Consider the following 18,667-nt stretch of genomic DNA (forward strand, 5'->3'; position numbering starts at 1 on the left):
CTGTGCAAGGGGGATGCTGCCACCACCCCCTGCTGGCTTTGGGGGAGGGGGGCAGCTCAGGGGGGCTGAGAGGGTCCTGGGATGCTCCAAGGGGCCTGGGCAGCTCTTAGGGCCCATGAGTGATGTGTTGTGCTCGGGGTGCTTCGGGGGGGTGCTCCAAGGAACCTGGGGTGCTCCGAGGGAAACCTCAGACGACCGGGGTGTGTGTGTGTGGGGGGGGGGGGGGGTCGTCAAAAGTCACAGCGTTCCCCAAGAGGCTCAGGATGCTGTGAGGGGGGCTCAGGATGCCCCCTCCCCGGGGATGCTCCAGCATCGCGAACCACGACCCCCCCGCCCCGCCCCCCACCTCAGGAACCGGGATCTGGAGGACGACGACGACACCGGGGCGGGTCCAGGCCGCGCCCCCCCCCCCCCAGCGTCCCCTTTTCCGCCTCTCTTCCTCCTCCTCCTTCTCCTCCTCCTCCTCCCCCTCCCCCTTCTCCCCCCCCCCCCCGTCCCCCCCGGCTCTCGCGACAGCTCCGCGCAGAAAATGGCCCCGCGGCCGCGCCGCCGCTGATGCGCGCCCCGGGCGGCTCCGGCCCCCCCCCCCGCAGCCCCGGTACGTGCGGCCCTGCTGGGGGTGACGCTTTTTTTTTTTTTTTTTTTTTTTTTTTTCTTTTTTTGGGGGGGTGGGCATACGACCCCAGGGCTCCGGGGGGGGCGACAGCAGGGCTGTGCGCGGAGCTCGGAGGTGAGGAAGGGCCGGGAGGGGGGAGCGGGGGGGGGTTGAAGCCGTGCGCCCCCCCCCCCTCAAAGGAGGGAGGGGGACCAGGTTTGAAGGGGAGGGGGCTCGGTCCGTGGGGATGCTAGGACTGCGTTGTCCCGAGGGACTACTGGCCGCGGGGGCTGCTGGCCACGGCTCTATTGTTGGGGGGGGGGAGAGGGCAGATGGGGGCTACCAGCCACAGGGGCTAGTAGCCGTCGGTGCGGTGTTATTGGGATGCTGCTCAAAATACTAGGGGGCTCGGGGCGGGAGGGGGGGGCGGGGGTGCTACCGGCCACAGGGGCTAGTAGCCACGGGCATAGTGCAGACGGGAGCCACTAGCCGGGGGGGGGCTGCCAGCTGTGGGGGTGCTCACCAGGGAGCTCTTGGCCGTGGGGTGGGGAGCCGAGCCCCCCCCCCAGAACCAGGGGGTCCCTGCGCTCGCTCAGCTGTCATCTCCCAGCCGAGTGGCCGCGTGAGCCCCTTGTTCCCAGCCTTTTGTCTCCTCTCCCGTGCCGAGGAGCTGCTGTAGGAAGCCTGGCCGTGGTGCAGAGATGCTCAGAAGGGAGTATTTGTCCCGGTTATCTCCCCGGGTGGATTTGTGAACCTCTTCTGTTCTTGCCAATATGCATAAACCCTCTTGTTCACTTGAGGGAGATGATCTTTATTAATTATTAACTGAATCGGCACAAGCAGGTGACAAACCCCCTGTTCACCCCCTTAGACCCCAACATGGGATTTTTTGGGAGTCCCACAGGAGCTGGAGGAGTGGGTTCCAGCAGGCTTTGGGGAGCCTGACCCTGCAGCAGGAAAACCCAGTGAAAAGTGGCACTGGGTTTGCGGTGGCTCCAGGATTTGGGTTTCCAGGGCAGGGTTTGCACTGGATCAAGGGGGAGGGGGGGTGGGATGTGGGGGTCACAGCTGCGGTGGCCATGTGGGGTCATCAGGCATGGAGGCAGCAGCAGGTCAGCAGTGCTTGGCTCAGGGCATCGCATTCAGGGCTGCAAAACAGCGAAAAGTGCCCTGTTGTGTCAGACACCATCCCATTTGAGGTGAGAAATGGCAGCAAAACGATGCAGGTGCCACCAGCTCCCCGAAATCCAGGGCCTGGGGCCAAGTGTGCAGCAATGTCATGGAGCCACCTCTGCTGAAAGAGGTGTGATGTTGAGGAGATCCCTCTCTGCTCGGTTATTCCTCCAGCCACACCAAGCCTATGGCTTTGTTTGGGGTTAACTTTCTTTTTTTATTAATCAGGAAGGGGAGACTGTTTTGCTGGGAAAAAAAAGATAGCAAGAATCTTTTGGGGGAGAAAGCATTAAAACTGTTGAGGCAGGGCTGTCTTCTTGCTCAGCACCTCCATACAGCTCCTCACATACAGCTCCTTGAAAAAATGCATTTTTCAAGAAATAATGAAATTATTCTGGGGAAGCTGTGGTGTACCGGGGCTGCCAGCTTCTGGGGCACGGATCCTGCTCTCCTCAGGGGCTCCAGCACCAAGCCCAGCAACATCTTTAGGTGTTACAGCTTGGCTGTGACCTTCCTCCCATCCCTCTTGGATGCGCTTCCCGATAGGGCTTGCAATTCCACAACGCCCCAACAATATGTTTAAAGATTATTTTCTCCAGAAAAGCTGAGAAAATGCCTGTAAGAGCAGATGCTAGTAGGCATATCCAGCTGTGAGCAGGACAGCACAGATATGGGTGTGCTGGTCTTGGTCATGGAGATTTGAGATGCCTTTTGCTGAGAGCTATCATTTGGCTCTTGTGTGGTCAAGGCTGGTGCCACAGGTCTGTAAGGCAAAGCCAGTTAGTTTTTGGGGACCGTCATGCTGTAATGTTCATGAAGGAATTGCCCCCAGGCATCCATCAGCCAGGCGTTGGGCCCTGCCACCATGTTCCTGGTCATGCAGTGGGAGCAGAGACAGGGGCTTGGTATTACCCAAGGGTGAGAGGTGGGGAGGGATGGTGATGGCTCTAGCTTCAGTGCTCGACAGCTGCCCGCCCGTGGAGGGGCCGTGTTGGTAGCCTCTCTCCCCACAAAGCTCCTTTGAGGCAGGAGCACCACAGGCACCGAGGGGGAAAAGGAAGTGGTGGCTGTTGTTGCCGCTCCCTGGTGGGCTCTAACCTCTGTCCCTTGCATTGGGTGCAGCATCACCAAGAGAAGACGCCATCGGCAGCGAACCCCTGGCCTTGTGCCTGCCACCAGCCAGGCCATGAAGACAGAGAAGGATGAGGCTCTGCCCCCCTTCTCGCTGGGGGGTAAATACGCTGGAGAGGGGGCAGGTGAGTCCCTCAGGAGGCGAAAGGCCTTTGCTCTGGCTGCTGTGGGGGTCCCATTTGCTGCAACTCCTAGGGGCGGTGGCCAGCTGTGACACTAGAGGGGCTGCTGGTGGCCTCCATGTGGGTGCCATAGCCCCGTGCTCCCCTCCAAAGGCCCCCCAGTGGGTGGATCCAGGAAGGCAGCATCCAGCAAGGCGCACTCTGAGAACGTGTCTCCTGTGTGGAACCACGCTCCAGGAAGACAGACACCCCCCCCCCCCAAAGCCCCAAACTGACCAAGCCGTGTAAGGTATCCATTTGTGCAGAGTAGGAACGAGGACACTGGAACTGGCCCCTTTGCAAACAGAAACCTGGGTCCAACCACACAGCTGCAAAACACCTGAATCCCACCCAGCTCCAAGGCTTGGGGCTGGAGGCCAAGGGTCATGGGTGTATGGCGGCTGCACAGGGCACTCGTGTCTGCTGCCTGACAGCCTCTCCCCCACAGGCTGCAGTGAAGCGGCTCTGCCTGGCGGCCCCATGCCAGTAGTGGGGAGTGGAGGAGCCCCCACGCAGGACCTGCGGCTGCTGAAGCGCAGACCGGCCTCAGGTGAGCTGAGTACGGTGGGGGCGATGCCACGGGTGATGACGGGGCGATGACCAAGGCCAATGCTGTCTTCTCCTTCCAGGGAAGCACTACGCCTGCTCCAGCTACGGCTGCAAGCTGGCCTTCCCCAGCATGCAGGAGCTGATGGACCACCTGAAGGTCCACTACAGACCAACGCAGTCCCTTGAGGGTAAGGGGGATGGTGGGCACCGGGACACCCCGTGATTGCTCCAGGGTGCTCTTTGTTTGGATGGGACAGGGAAAAGCAAGGTTTGAAGCTGGGGCTCACTGCACAAGTCGCCCTCAAGGTGCCTGCACCCCTGGGAGATGCTGCATTGCCCCAGCCAGCAGTGGGGAGAGCACGGGAAGGGACAGGGACATGTTGGTGGGTCCTCCCATTGCCACAGGGGGGTGCAGTGTGGCTGGGGCTGTGCTGACTCTGCCCCATCTCTTTTTGCAGGTAAAACCTTCCAGTGCCCCACACTAGGCTGCATGGAGACCTTCCCCAGCATGCAGGACCTCATGGCCCACATGAAGGTGCACTACAAGCCAAACCGCTACTTCAAGTGAGTCCCCACCCTGTCCCCATCACCATCCTGCACAGCTCTGCCACCTCCCTCGCAGGTATTGGACAGGCAAGCACATGGCCCCACACCAAATCCCATCTGGGGACACGCTGCAGTACCCAGACAGCCCTGAGCACCCTGTACATCCCCTTTTCAGCCTCGCCTCACTTCCCTCCCCCCCCCCCCCCCCATTGCAGGTAGCCCCCAGGAGTGGTTCATGTGCTGTGTGGCGGGGGGAATGCTGCTCCTGGGGCTGTGGGTGGGAACTTGACCTGGCACTGATGCTGCCTGCCAACCCTGCAGGTGTGAGAACTGCTTGCTGCGCTTCCGCACTCACCGCTCCCTCTTCAAGCACCTCCACGTCTGCTCTGACCGCGCCGGCAGCCCTGCACCGCCCCAAAAAGCCGAGAAGCCTGTCCCGCCCGCTACCTCCGCCCTGGAGAAGGAACTCACGGCCAAGGCAGCTGAGGGGCTGCCCAAGCTCCCGAGCATTATCCAGCACACAGAGAAAGAAGCCATCATCCCCGGCGCGGACACTGCCCCGGCAGCACCCGCCACACTGCCCGCCAGCCTGCCCGAGCTGCCCAGCTCGCTGGAGGCGATGCCGCTCGTCTCGCCGGCCCCCCACCCCTTCCCACTGCTGGAGCCCAACCTTTTTGGGCCATCATCCTTGACTCGGTTCTCGGGGCCACCCCCCTCCTCAGTGCCGTTCCTGTCCTATGTGCACCCGTCGCCCTATGGTTTACCTCCACCCCCGGCGCAGCCCCGTTTGCGGCCCTTCGTGCCCAGCCACGGCCCCCCCGTCTCCAACGCCATCTGGAAGAAAAGCCAAGGTGAGCGCGGGCAGCCATTAGGGCAAACCTTCTGCTCCCGCCTTGACCAGCAGCTCCTGGATGAGGACCCACCGACGGCCAGCGAGGATCCCTCCCCCCCTACACCTCCCCAGCCCAGAGCCACTGCAGCCCAGGGCTGCCCCAGTCCCTCTCTGGGCTCCCCTCACCCCACCCCAACCACCCCCTGCCCCATCCCGCCTCTGCTCCCCTCCTCTCCCACCTAAAGAGATGCTCGATTGGAAAAAATGAAAGCAACCACCAAAAAAATAATAATAAATAACCAACCTCCAAATTTACCCGGCCCTGCTGCTCCTCCCCGGCGTGCTGGGGTGTGAGGCAGGAGCCGGGCCAGGCCTGCCCCCCCAACATTCCCCCCCACCAGGGAGGGGAAGACCTAATGCTTGTCTTGCCCCTCGATTCCCTCCGCAGGTGTGAGTGTCAGCCCACTCCTCCCATGCTTTGGCTCAGGAGTGACCGCAGGTTAGTTTGGCACTACTGGGGCTGCTTGGGGGCTGCTTTCTGTCACTGAGGGGGTGGGGGCGGGAAGGAAGGGGGAGGCACAGGGGAGGGGAGAGGCCCCTTGGAGGCTGTGATGTTCCCCAGAGCACAGTGGGGAGGGCGGGCACCCTTGTTTTTGGGAGCCCTCCACAGAGGAGCTGCTCCCCAGGTAGGCTTGGAGACTGGGGGGGTCACTGGCTGCACCCCCCCCAAGGAACTGCTGAGCCTGGCTGTATTGGCAGCACAAACTGGGGGTGCAGCTGCTGCTTGGACTCAAAAGACCCCCATTTTCCCTGGCTGTGGCCAAGCTGGAAACCACCCGCTTTTGCTCTGCAGGTGCATAGGCGATGGGCAAAGGGGGTCCGAGCAGCACAGCCTCACACAATGCCCACAGCCAGCTCTACACCCAGCCTTGGGGTCCCCCCCAAGCACAGAGGGTACCCTGTGTGTATACAGGGCTGGGAGCATGGGCTTCCACTCCCAAATCCCGCTCTGCATGGGGCTCCCACCCCCGGGGGCTCCCCAGCGAGCGCTGTGCTTCCCTCCTTGCCCACCCTTGCAGGGCACGCCTCCAACAGCCGCATCGTGTGGGAGCACACGCGGGGCCGCTACACCTGCATGCAGTGCCCCTACTCCACCGCCTCGCGGGAGGAGATGACACTGCACATCGAGGACCACCGCAAGAACCTGCCGCCACCCGGGCGTCTGGACGCAGACATGGGTACGGCCTTGGGGGGGAACAGGGAGGATGCAGGGGGTCCCTCCCGAGTGCCCACATGCTCTCATTAAATGGGATTGAGCAGCTCTGTGCACTCTGGATGCTGAACTGAGCTGATTTTCCCCCGACTTGGGGGAAAGAAGGCATCAATGGGGACAGCCCCACTGCCTGCCCCCATGTCACTGCCACAGTGGGCAGCACCCAGGGGTGCGGTGTGCCCCTGACCCACAGCAATGCCCCAGGGAGGCTGCACGTCTCCTGCCATATCCCAGGAGCTCGGCCCCAGCCCTGACAGCTCTCTTCCCTCTCCCTCCAGATTTCAGGGTGGGCCTCGCCTCCTTCCACTCGAAGCTGACGCCGGAGATGGAGAACTCCCTGTACTCGCAGCTCTGAGGGACCTTGCCCCTGTTGGGGATCCCCCCACCCTGGCTGGGCAAAGGGCACTGCAGACCCCATGCCACCGCACTGGGACAGGGGCACGGGGAGCATCGCTCCAGCGTGGGGTGGCAGAGGGGGAACAACCTTTGTTTTATTGACGTTCCACTCCCCTCTCCCTTTTATTTTTGGAAACGCTAAGCCCCTGGACCCTGTGTGTCTCTCCCTCTCCTAAAGGTTTTTCATTGCCCCAGGGGCTCAGGGGAAGCCTGGTGGATGCTCTAGAGGTGGTGGACTTCTCTGAAACGAGGTCTGGAAGTTAATAAATGGGAAGCATACAGGAGCAGTGGCTGGGGGAGCCTCTGTGGGGCCACATGGTGGGGGGCAATGGGCAAAGTTGTGCCAGTCCCAAAAAAAAAAAAAAAAAACCACAAGCAGATTGGGAACAAGGGGGCAGGGCTCCCTCAGTGGGTCCCAAAACAGAGGGAGGGAGGAGAAGGGGTGGGTTTGCATGGAGGAACAGGGAGGGGTCTCTGTATCCCCTTGTGAACAGCTCCAAACCATACAGGGCTCCTAAAGCAGCACCATCCCAGGAAGGTTTACACCAAAGCAGGTCTAGGGGCAGCCCCCACCCTTCTGCCTGGCTGGGAGCCCTGCAGCACCCTGGGAGGGGGAAGATGCACAGAGATTTTGATTTCCTTGGTCTGGAATAAGGTAGCCCTGCCCCTTGCATCAGCACTGTCTGGATGCAGCCCCAGGGGATGCATGCACCCACCCCAGGCTGCTGGTACCAGGGGAGTAGTGCCTGAAGTACAACAGGGAAGAAGAGCCTAAAACAGCAGTGCTGTGCCCCAGCACCAGCCCTGGAGCAGGGGAAGCATCCAGCCCAGCCCCATGGCACTGCACCATTCCCTGTAGGTCAGCTCCTATGCATCCCACCCAGGGAGGGCTGCTAGGGGGCCCAAGTCCCTCCTTCACCTGCTGAGCTCTGCTCCAAGGGGCTGGAGTTGCTGCAAGCGATGGCTGCAGCCTGCTTGCCCCCCTGCAGGAGACCCCCAGGCTCCCCCCACCACACACAGCAGCCATGGCAAGATGCACATAGGAGTTGTGCAGCGCAGCTGGAGCTGTGCTTTCCCAGTCACATTGGCCCCATTACACAGGTCCTGTCTGTTGGGGAGGGGAGGAGGCTGCATGCTCCCACCTTCCCCTGTACAGCTCTGCCTGCAGGACAGAGCTCCAGCACACCCACCTCTGAGCAGGGAAAGGCATGTGAGGAGAGGGGAGCAGCCCCAGCAGGGGTTGTGCCTGTAGTAAAAAGGGGCAGCCCCCACTCTGGAGGGGGCTGAGCAGCAGCAGAAGGGGGCCTCTGCACAACCAGCCCCATAGCTGGAGCTCTGTTCCTCCACGTAGCTCCTCACACTAACCCCAGAGCACGGTGCTGGGCACCCTAACCTTGCAAAGACCCCTAGGCAAAGCCCATGGCTGTGCAGATCTAGCACAGCAGCAGCTCACTGGAGCCAGGCCAGGATCACAGCAATGCAAAGACACCTCCAGCCCCCAGGGAGCTGTGCACAGCTCACACATCAGCCTCCCTGAACCCTCCAGCAGCTTCCTGCTTGAGGGCAGGGTTTGGGTGGCCTCCCAAAACCCAGAACTGGGGCTGCTCACCCACCTTCTCCTCACCCTGCACCACCCTGGAGCTGTAAGCTCTGTTCTCAGCAGAGCTGAGCATCCAGCAGAATTGAATATTAAAAATGTCTTAAAACTAGGACTTCTCAGCATTTAAGCAGACTTTCCATACAGACCAGAAGAGCAGACACACACTAACCTGGTTCCCCAAGAAACAGCTCTTGCAGCTACCCATGAACCTTGCTGTGGCCATTTCCAAGAGCAGCACAGAGTGAAGGCTGCATCATCCCCACAGAGCCCCCACATTCATGCAAGGACCCTGCTGTATCAGGCTGATCCACATCCCTCCCCAAAGCAATTCCCCACCCCAAAGCCCCCATATCACCACCACCACCCCGTAAACAGCCCTGCCCAAGCCAGCCCTGCAGAGCAAGAACAGACAAGCTGCACTTACCAAGAATCCACTCAGCTGGGGCTCAGAGCAGGAAAAAAAAAAAAAAAAAGGCCATGCCTGGGTGAACAGGACAGTCACCACTGCTGATGAGATCCAGCTGCTCAAGAAAAACCACCCCAGAGCTTCCACAGGCTGCTCACAGCTCTGGTGTTCATAGAGCAGGGGCAGTTAAGACAACATTCATTGCAATGGATTTTTAAAAACTGAAGTCTTTATTAAAAGTTTTATCCAAATTTTGTAACAAAAGATACAAAAGGGCCGGAGATCATTATTTCTGGGACTAGTCTGACCAATCAAAACCTGACAGTTACTAGGCTAATATAAAATCCATACAATCTGCTAAAAATGCAGGGAAAAATTAGAAGTAACTGCTGCTCTGATTTTTTTTTTAATTCCTTTAACATTTATAAGTTACTCAGTTTGCATTTTACAGGAGTAGTTCTTCTCCAAATGGTTACAGCTACTGTACAATGCAAGAGACAACAGCAAGAACAGAACAAAGCAACAGAGACTCAGATGTGCTGCAACACACACCACTCCTGAAGGAACCGCTGTGAACCTCACCTCCAAGTGCTGGGTGCTGACAGATTGCCCAAGCAACAACCAGGAGCTCCACGCAGTGCCAGTGCCCCGGAGCCCCCCTGGAGCCCCAGCACTGTGCTCCTCCAAGGAGCAGCAGCTGCCCCGCCCAAGCACTGCTGTCCCAGCACCCAACACCCACCGGTTCCCATCCCTGGAGGCCACAGGGCCAGGTCTCTCCAGAAGCTATCAGCTGTGCTGTCTGAACACCTCGAGGCAGAGGAAGGAAGGGCCAAAGACCCTGCAGTGGAGAGCTACCCCTGGCCAATTTCAGCCCCCCCCTCCCCGCTCTAGACACCCCAGGTCAGAGGGAGACACGGTCCGCAGCGCTGTCTGCGCTCCAGCAGTGCTCAAATAGCCTGAATGGGAATGAGCTGGACTTCTGATCAATGCACTTCTCTTCATGCTGAAAAGGAAAAAGGAGGACGACGCATACACCAGGCTAGCGCTGAGGCAACTGTCCAGAGCTGTTACTGGCTAGCAGAAGGACCCTGAGAATATATAGGCTAACACGGTCTCCTGGGGAACGCCGAGTTAGGTGCATCACAGTGATACTGGTTGAACATGTTCTGTACAGTGCGAAATGGAGTTTGACAGAAGTGCAGTATCCCTAAACCTGCTATTTCCTATCTCTTCCTAAAGGCTGCTATGGCAATGAGAAACCTCATCATGGCAGAGGCTCACAGCCACACATCAGCCCTACTTGGGTGTGCAAGTGGAAGGTATTAGGTGGCCATCAGGAAAAAATATTCCAGTTTATAAAAAAAATAGGAAAGCAAGTACAGGGCTACTGCAAGGTGCATCACCAGAGGTACCAGGGTCTTTGTAAGCAGTCAGTCAACCCCCCCATCCAAGACCCCAGGCACCCCACATCCCCAGCACTAAAGTATCTTCAAGCATCTCCAGAGATCACATCACCATTTTTTTTCTGATCAGAGAGACCTCAGTGATCATTTGCTTAGAGTCCATTCAGATGAACCAGATTTGCACCCACTGCTCAAGATGGCTCAAGCGTCTTCAGAAAGCAGGTCTGAGGGCATGCAGATAGCAAACACCTTCTTTGCTGTCAGGCAGGGTGGCAAGCTGGAGCTCTTGTGTGGCAAGGCTGATTTCAGACATGAAAGATACCCTAGGAGGATTTTTTTTTTTTTTTTTTTGCAAACTGCTGCACAAACCACAGAACGGAGAAAGCCTTTGGTCATGAGATACTTGTGAGAAAGAGAGCCTTGTATGGAAGATTCCCCTGAATGCCTACAGTATTCTACATCTTAAAAAAATATATTGTGGACGCTGCAGCCATACAAAGGGGGGAGGAGTGGGAGACAGGGATTTACAGTCTCACATAGACACAACGGGGAAGTTAAGACAAGCACAGTCATAGTCTGTAAAACTGATTGGCTTGCTGGGATCAGTCATCCTCATCATCCTCTTCATCTTCTGGATCTTCCTCTCCTTCATCCTCTAGATTTCGTTTTCTCTTTTCCCCTCGTGGAAGGTCTGCAAAAAGAGGTGAAGCATGAAGCTCTGTCTGTTCAGTCTTGTGGAACAGCACTCAAACTGGCTACAAGCTGCATTAGCCACAGCTTGCCAGTGAACAAGCACAGACTAGACTCTCACCATTACAGAACAGAGATCCACCCTGCTCAGCTTCCCATGCTACTAAGAAGCACAGACTCATATGAGACATTAAGCATTTTTATGCCCTCTAAGCATCCCACATTCCATCAAGTGCTTCAAAAGGCTTTTTTGTTGAACACTCTCAGAAGTATAGGATCTGTAGAATTTGGTCATTTCTAACCAAACTGATACAAGGTCATTTAAAGTCATGCCAGCCACTATATTCTATGAACATTAATTCGGGTGCTTACACCCTGTTAGAACTAAAGGAGTCTGGACTCAAATCAAGTTCAGCTTTACTACCCTCTCTGTAGCTGATAGCAGAAAGGAACATGAGCATTTAAGAGGATATCCTCACAAAGACTGCTAACATGAGCTTCCATGACAGAAGCCCTAATCCTGCATGAACTATCAGGATAAGCTATTCAGAACTGGTTCCCTAGGCAATTTACCTCTACTATTTGGCACACCTACCCAGCTCAGTAAGCATTAAAAGGCACTGAAACTTGTTTCCCCATCAGCAGCGCATGACCCTTAGGTTACAGATGTTATACTCTAGTTAGCTGAGGCATAAGCAGCAGCTTAGAAGCGCCCACAAGTCAGAGCACTGCACTTATCAAGAGCTAAAGGCAACAAGAGCACAACACAGAATCTTGGGAAGCTCTTAGAATCCAAAGAATGTGCAAGACTGTCAAGGCAGCTTTGCCAACAGTTTGTTAGAATTCAACTTACCGTCATCAGCTTCATCATCATCTTCATCCTCACCATCTTCCTCCTCATCTTCCTCCTGGAATCAAAACAAGACACCTTGTTACACAAGCCACAATCTCATGAGCAAGGTATAATTCTGTAACCACCCTTTCCTCTTCACCTCTTCTCCTGCCTTACTCTAACCTAAGGGTGACAGGTACAAGCTGAGCATGGAGAAGCTCCTGTTTCCTCAATAGCCTCTTGTACCCCTTAGGAGTAAGGGGGTGTACAGTTTTATCGCTTGAAGTCACAGTTTATCACTTGAAGTACAGAAGTATCAATCCAAGCAGTAAACAAATACTGAACAGGCAAACTCATTGGATGGAGTCAAAAGGTAGCCAGAGCCAAGGGCAGGACAGACCCCTTGGATCTGCCCATGAAGAAGCATCTGACACCTGGTCAGATGGGTCACAAGCTTAAGGGATGAATGCACTATTGAACATGCCAACTCAATGCTGTGGATATACACTGACAACAAAAAGTCTCACCTCATCATCTACTCCATCCTCCTCCTCTTCACCTTCAAGGTCATCATCTTCATCATCTTCTTCATCAATGACTTCTTCATCCAAATCATCTTCCTCATCATCATCATCTTCTTCCTCACCTTCTATCAAAAGATGAAGGTAAGCATTAAAGTTTCAAAATACTTGCTATTCCCAGACAGTATGCTCACACCTCCTACTCCAGCACTACATGAGCAATAGCCAGGAAATCACAGAAAACAAGCTTGCACAGGGAGTGCCAGCAACAAGCCCTGTCAGCCTGCAGCAAGTCTCACTTCTCATGCTGCCTGCCAAAGGAAGGAATGGGGAGGGGTTGTCCAGACAGCCCCTACTTAAGCAGCAAGTTATAATCACTATTTTATTTTTTATTTTTTTTTTAGCAACACAATCACACAGAAGGGAAAAAGTTGTTTCCCAGGAAAAAAAAAAAAAAACATGAGGAGAAAATCCTTACCTTCCCCATTCTCATATTCATCTTCCAGTCCATCCCCATCTGCTTCAGGGTCTGAGTCAGGGGCTTCCTGGTCATCAGCATCAAATCCATCTAGGTAGGTGAGCTGGGGCAGAAGGGTGAACACACTCTCCCGGTAGTTGATGAGCATTGTCACCTCGCAGTTGAAGAGGTCCAGACTATGCAGGTTTGGCAACTTTTTCTGCAAAGATCAAGTCGGTAGATCATTTACAAATCAACAGTATTAGAGGATCATGCAGCCATCAGAATACAGCTGGTTTCCTAACCATACCTATGACAAAGCAGTCTTTGCATGCATTCTTTTCACCTTGTGCTCTTCTGGTGGAGATAAGTTGCTGCTTTTACTAAGTGTAGGACAACATTCACAATGAAATACAACTCCTTTTTAATCCATCTCCTCTATCCTACAGCTTTCCCTCCTTGAAGACAGAGCAGGCAACAAGCACACAGTGCCCAGCTCCCACAAAGCAGGACGGATCACTGAACCACTCATTCTGCCCCAAAACATCAGGCAAAATACCAGAGAGCACAATACAGGCAGCAGACCAAAGCAGTGTCTGCAGGCTAAACCTGATGTGCCTTTCAGCACAGCCACAGCAGCTCTTCCGAACAGGCTATCACACTGTGCACTGGGCTAAGTACAAGAGAGCAGTTGCAAGCTCTTTCTGGAAGGGATGTAGGGATGAAACATAAGAGCTACAGAGGCAAAGACCCTAGAGATCAGGCCTTTCACAACTACAGAGTCTAGATGACAAGGCAAGAGCCACCTTTGGGGCAGTTTAGATGCACCAGGGATGCATTTCCTGCATTTATAACAGGAACACCTTGCAATTCAAGTTGTGACAGCACCCTGAGTGCAAGGGTCACAGCCCAGCAGGACAGCATCTTTGGACTGATGCAATGGAAACCCTTGCTGGTGTCCAAGCAACTCATCTCCATGACACCCCAGGTGCCACCTACCTCAAACTGCATCCGACCCATTAACGGTCCTTTCTTTCTCAGATGGACACTGAGCACTGCATCCACAGTTTTACTCATCCAGCCCAATTTCATGCTTCTTTTAGCAACTGGCTGCTGGTTTTCCAGACAGTGGAGCCATTAACTATTAGCCCAGCCTCAAATTGGACCCACTCATCTGTTCCCATCAGAACCACGAAGTGCTGTTGGAACAGTTACCAAGATGTTGGACTTCTGCTGCACAGACATGCTCCCCAAAGGAAACGTCATCCCTTAGATCCCAGCACAGCCTTTCACTCACCAAGGGCTCCAGAGTATTGATGTCTTTGATCTTGTTGCCGCTTAGATTCAAGTGTGTCAGGTTAGGAGTTCTCTCTGCTAGAACTTCAAGGCCACCAGAAATCCGGTTATCACTCAGCTCCAGCTGCCAGGAGGAAGCATCATATGGTCACAAAGTGTTTTCTTCTGACACACAGAATAAAATTCCCTGACAACCAGACTACAACAGAACCCCATTCATTAGAGAAGCAGTTCCAGTTTTGAGACCCTTTTTCTGCAAGCTAACACAGCACTCCCAGCCACTTGTGTACTGCAAGATTACATATATTGCTATCTAACTGCAATTTCTAAAACCTGAAATATGTTACTGAAGTTTAACAGCCACATAACAAAAGCAAGAGAAAAATGATCTTAAAAATATGAGCTCAAAAATACTCTCAAATATTAGAAAACAACCTCTCACACAGCTTACAGGCCTCAAAGGAAAAAGCAGAATCAAATTGTCTTTTTCCTGGCTGATGCAGGGAAAGAAGTTCTCACCAGGGAAGCAAGGTCTCAGAACAAGGACTACTGAGAGACAGGACCACAGGTTTGACTCACCTTCCGGAGTTTGTTAAGCTTGGGTAGATTGGAAACAGACAGCAAGTTGATGTTTATCATGCTGAGGAACTCCAGGTTCTCAAAATCTGAAGAGAGACCAACGATCTTCCCATCATCCGAGCGGCAGTTATCAAGAACCAGCTCCTTCACCTACCAACAGAAACACTCAGAAGCTGTCACTGCATTCCCAAGTCAAGCCTCACCTAAAGTCTACCAAGCTGACATTAGGCTGAGTGACTGACATTTCACAGCAGCATGCGCATCTGAAGGTCCCCCCACTCACCTTAAGGAGCATCCCAGGTCTTAAAAGCCAAATAATTTTTGTAAGAGCACAAAGTCAGCATCTGTAACTGTGGCAAGGATTTTACCCTCTAAGCACAAGCTGTGCAGCATGCTACCACTGCACCGCATCGTATGATTCCAGCCAAGGTCTGCCTTCTCTACTAGGAAACCTTCACAGGCTGAACCATGAAACTGCATCAAAGCATCTCACACACAAGGCCTCAAAAAGCTTCCAGAGTGGCACTTTAGGCTGAACTAACCATAGGCCAAACATCACCTGGTTCTGTCCTCTTCAGCTCTCCCCACAACACTAGACCTGCTTTGGACACTGGAAAACCTGCCCCCAGAGGGTTTGTTTCACTGAAAGCACATATTCCTAGTAGAAGTCTCAGCACAGAGCAAAAGCTCTACTCTCCAAAACCTCCAGGCCCTTCATGAGGGGGCCACTGATGGCGTATGATATTTTGCCAAGCACAAACTACACACACAGAGGTAATCTATTCCTGGTAATTCAGCACAAAATCCCTTGTGGCATTACAGCCATAAAGCACAGCAGTGATCTGTTCCCCCCTCCACGCACCCAAAGGGCAGACATACCTGGCACCCTCCTCTCTCCCTGAAGCACAGAATGCTCCAGCTCCAGTTCTCATGGGCCATTCCCAAAACTTGCTTTTACCCCACACATTCTTCACAGCACATTGCAAAAATTAGTCTTGGCCAGAAAGCTCATGATGCTCTCCAAATTCCTCCTCTGCAGCTCTCCAATTTTAACTCTCCTGCTCACATCAGCCAGAAGTCATTTGAAATTCACTTTGCCCTACTAGAAGCAGGCTTTCTTGTGTTGTGAAGTTGCCAGGGCAGCCCTGAAAGCTCAGAATGAGTTAACACACTCCAGAAGTGGCTGTACTGGTCAGGGCTCTAAGCTCAGCAGCAAACAAGCTCAACTGGGAGTTCTGCAGTTGAACTCATTTTGCTCCTCAGACAGAAGTCTCTGATTAAACTAAGACTCAGTCCCCCCAGCATAAAGGCAGCCAAAGCCAGCACTTCACAGATGCTGCTTCGTTGGTGCAGCCACAGAGGTGAGAGTGAACATTACTAAGTTAAGAACCAACCTAGCTGTGAAGAGACCATCTTTAACTTGGACTAGCGCCTTGCCCTGAATGGCAGAACAAATGCTGCAGCTGGCAGTGCAACAGCAGAACAGGACTGAGCAGCCAGGACTGCTTATTCCAGCAGCAGTACTGGCTCGTACCAGCCTCGGCTGCAGGGCACGCACACTCTGAGCCTGCTCGTTTCCCCAGCATGCCACTCACTCAAATTCCTGGTGTCAAACAAGAGGAAACCTGCAGCTGGAAGCCTCGAAGGGACACTTCTACTCCTCAAACCATTCTTGTTCTGCAAGTTCCTTTACCATCTGTGAAGGCTTTAACCTCTACCACAACCTCCATTTACAGCCTTTTTTTCCTTATGCTCCAGCTTGATTTTAAGTTGCCCATGTCAGCATGCTGCAGAGACGTACTGATCTGTCACAAGAACAAGGTGACAGCCACAGCTATCTTGCTATAAGGATGCCAGTGGGGCCACAAGGCTGGCCTCAGATAAGGGCAGGCCTTGTTTCTGAAGCACTACCCACTGAGCACAGTGGCAGTGAGCCAGCTCCCAGGAGCAGAGGCTGAAAGGGCAACAAAAATGCTTTGGAAAGCTGCAAAAATCCAACCCTCAAGCCTCAGCTGACCACTGTGTACAGCTCGATCTAATCACTCCACCAGCAAGGCAGATTAACTGGCCCCAACAGATGAGGGGACACCATTCCTCTGCTGTGCAAAGGACATACTAGCCACAGGCAGGCACTGAGAAGCAGAAAGTTCAGGCAAGGAGGCATTGGAGAAGTACAGCAAAGTGATTGAATGCAGCTCAGCTATCACCTTTTTTATTCTTTTTTTTTTTCAAGGTTAGGCGGATTTAGCACAGCACCTCCATGATTCCTCACATCCCTGCCGTGAGGAATGCACCAAATTTCCTCCCCTCTGAGAAGCTGACCAGCAACCTTCAGAAACTCCACTCACACGCATATGGTCCAAGCACGGGAATTTCCACCCCTGATGTCAACAGCCACGTTCTCTCCTCTACCAGGACACCCCGTGCAGGGCTCGTGCAGCGAGCCCACGCAGTCCTGGCTGCTTCTGCGCAGGAGCAAAGGAGCCGTGAACCACCAGCGGTGGGGAAGGCACAGCCTGCGCTGCTCCTGTGGAGCGTTGTGCTGTCCTGGAAGCGGCACCCCGGGGGCTGGAAGCACCCCACGTCCCTCACGTTAGCCAGAAGAGGCCCAGGAGATGGCACGGCGCCTCCCCCCGTCCCCCAGCCCGCAGCGGGAGCTCGGCAGCACCGCAGGCCAGAGCTGGAGGAGGCTCTGGCGGAGGAGCAGCGCATGGCCACGCTTGGAGAACATGGGGCGAGCCCAGAGGCACACACACACACACGGAAGCGATCCAGCCTGCTGCGGGCACCCCGCGCGGCCGAGAGCCCGGGGGAGCACCCACCAGCGGCCCCCTCTTCCCCCCACCTTCAGCCCGGAGGCCTCGCCCCGGGCCCCCGCGGCCCGCCCAGGCCCCTCCATGGCGCCCGCGGGCGGCGGGAAGGGCGGAGGGGGCCGGCGGCGCCCCGGGGCCGCCCCTAACATGGCCGAGCCGCGTGCGCGGGGCCGCTCCGGCCATGTTAGGCGGCCCCGGAGCGGCGGGAGCCATCTCAGCCTGGCGCCGCCCGCAGCCATGCCGGGCGAGCCGCCGGGCACGGGCACAGCGGCGGCCCCGGGGCTCGGGGCAGCGCAGCCCGGGCCCCGCTCCGGCCTCCCGCAGCCGCCGCTTCCCCCCCGCCGCCGCCCCCGGCGGTGCGCGGTCCCCAGGCCGAGCCGAGCGGGGCCGAGCCGGGCCGGGCCCCGGCGCCTGTCCCTTTCCCCTCTCCCTTCCCCGCCATGCGGCCGCAGTACCTCGCCCGGCTTCTTGTTGCGCAGCTCCAGCGTGAGCCGCTTCTTCATCTCCATCCTCCCGCCGTACCGTGCCGGGCCGAGCCGAGCCGAGCCGCCAAACCCCCGCACCGAGCCGAACCGAGCCGAGCCGAGCCCGCGCACGGCCGCCGCTTATATAGAGGAAGGCGCCAACGGCAACAAAGGCGGCCCCGCGCCGCGCCCCCTGGCGGCCCCGCTCCGCTCCGCGCAGCCCCCGGCCCCGCCGCACGGCAGCGCCCCCTGCCCGGCCCCGGCCGCCTCGGGGCCTGGGGGGCTCGGGGGGGGGGGGCGGCCCCCGGCCAAACGGGGTGGGGGAAGCGGGGTTCGATGGGGGGCGGCTCGTCTTTCACCCCTCCCGTCCCGTCCCCGTATCTCGGCTCGCCGCGACACGCACGCAGCCCTCGTGGATCCATCCTGTTACGGGGACGCTGAGAGGGGCCCGCGGGGCTTGAAGGCTGGACGGGGTCTGTCCCCGTCCTTCAGGCGTGGTGTCTGGGGGTAGGGGGTTGACCTCCAGGCCTGCGGCACCCACCCGTGCTGTTTCTGGTTGTGTCTGACCGAGAGAGCTCAGGCGGCCCCGCTGGCATTGGTCACAGGGTGCATGAGGCCCCGTGGGGCTCTGCCCCAGCCCTGTTCAAACCAGCACAAGGTCACCACAGGACCGCTCTGTCGCCAACAGGGTCACCACGGTGTTTCACCTCCCAGCTCTGGCCACCGCCCCCAGGGACCCCCAGCAGGGCCTCAGGGACGAGTCGGGGTCCCAGTGATTGCGATGTCTGGCCTGGACACAGCGCTGCCCTCTGCGCCTGCCACACACGCAGCCTCTGCCTGCAGATCCCTCTGGGATGCGGCACTGCTGTGGGTGACTTCGTTAAACATTACCTTAAAAACATGCAGGGAAAACTCTCTGATCAACTCTCCGGGCTCCATGTAAACAGGAA

General features: G+C 56.1%; 2 protein-coding genes across 5 annotated transcripts; one reads left to right on the top strand and one right to left on the bottom strand.

Moving 5' to 3' along the window:
* The first annotated feature begins 493 nt into the window (after window positions 1-493).
* Window positions 494-6,940, top strand: ZNF414 (zinc finger protein 414). Of its 3 annotated transcripts, none has more exons than XM_038169137.2 (9): window positions 494-598; window positions 2,891-3,024; window positions 3,509-3,610; window positions 3,690-3,797; window positions 4,068-4,173; window positions 4,477-5,006; window positions 5,436-5,486; window positions 6,067-6,225; window positions 6,539-6,940. In XM_038169137.2, exons 2-9 carry the CDS (start codon window positions 2,955-2,957, stop codon window positions 6,613-6,615), a joined length of 1,203 nt encoding a protein of 400 aa, XP_038025065.2. In that variant the 5' UTR covers window positions 494-598; window positions 2,891-2,954; the 3' UTR covers window positions 6,616-6,940. The 3 variants fall into 3 exon arrangements, with proteins under 3 accessions (XP_038025065.2, XP_038025067.2, XP_038025066.2); XM_038169138.2 differs by lacking the exon at window positions 494-598 and adding an exon at window positions 602-730; XM_038169139.2 differs by lacking the exon at window positions 5,436-5,486.
* A 1,931-nt stretch (window positions 6,941-8,871) lies between these two features.
* On the bottom strand, window positions 8,872-17,915 carry LOC101799704 (acidic leucine-rich nuclear phosphoprotein 32 family member B). 2 transcript variants are annotated; one of them, XM_027472038.3, is made up of 7 exons: window positions 17,709-17,915; window positions 14,441-14,590; window positions 13,863-13,985; window positions 12,587-12,785; window positions 12,115-12,233; window positions 11,609-11,663; window positions 8,872-10,756 (listed from the first exon to the last, which is right to left on the bottom strand). In XM_027472038.3, the coding sequence occupies exons 1-7, from the start codon at window positions 17,760-17,762 to the stop codon at window positions 10,668-10,670; spliced, it is 789 nt and encodes a 262-aa protein (XP_027327839.1). In that variant the 5' UTR covers window positions 17,763-17,915; the 3' UTR covers window positions 8,872-10,667. The 2 variants fall into 2 exon arrangements, with proteins under 2 accessions (XP_027327839.1, XP_027327838.1); XM_027472037.3 differs by having other exon boundaries at window positions 12,115-12,236; window positions 17,709-17,913.
* Window positions 17,916-18,667: the final 752 nt, after the last annotated feature.

Source organism: Anas platyrhynchos, chromosome 29 (assembly GCF_047663525.1).
Source record: "Anas platyrhynchos isolate ZD024472 breed Pekin duck chromosome 29, IASCAAS_PekinDuck_T2T, whole genome shotgun sequence".
In the NCBI taxonomy this organism is placed as follows: Eukaryota; Metazoa; Chordata; class Aves; order Anseriformes; family Anatidae; genus Anas; species Anas platyrhynchos.

Coding starts and splice junctions, on each gene's coding strand:
- LOC101799704 (XM_027472037.3), bottom strand. CDS start 17,762: ATGGAGATGAAGAAGCGGCTCACGCTGGAGCTGCGCAACAAGAAGCCG. Junction 13,986..14,440: donor AGCTTAACAAACTCCGGAAG/GTGAGTCAAACC, acceptor TCCTCCTGGCAG/CTGGAGCTGAGTGATAACCG. Junction 12,786..13,862: donor TCAATACTCTGGAGCCCTTG/GTGAGTGAAAGG, acceptor TGATCTTTGCAG/AAAAAGTTGCCAAACCTGCA.
- ZNF414 (XM_038169137.2), top strand. CDS start 2,955: ATGAAGACAGAGAAGGATGAGGCTCTGCCCCCCTTCTCGCTGGGGGGT. Junction 4,174..4,476: donor AAGCCAAACCGCTACTTCAA/GTGAGTCCCCAC, acceptor CCAACCCTGCAG/GTGTGAGAACTGCTTGCTGC. Junction 5,007..5,435: donor CATCTGGAAGAAAAGCCAAG/GTGAGCGCGGGC, acceptor TTCCCTCCGCAG/GTGTGAGTGTCAGCCCACTC.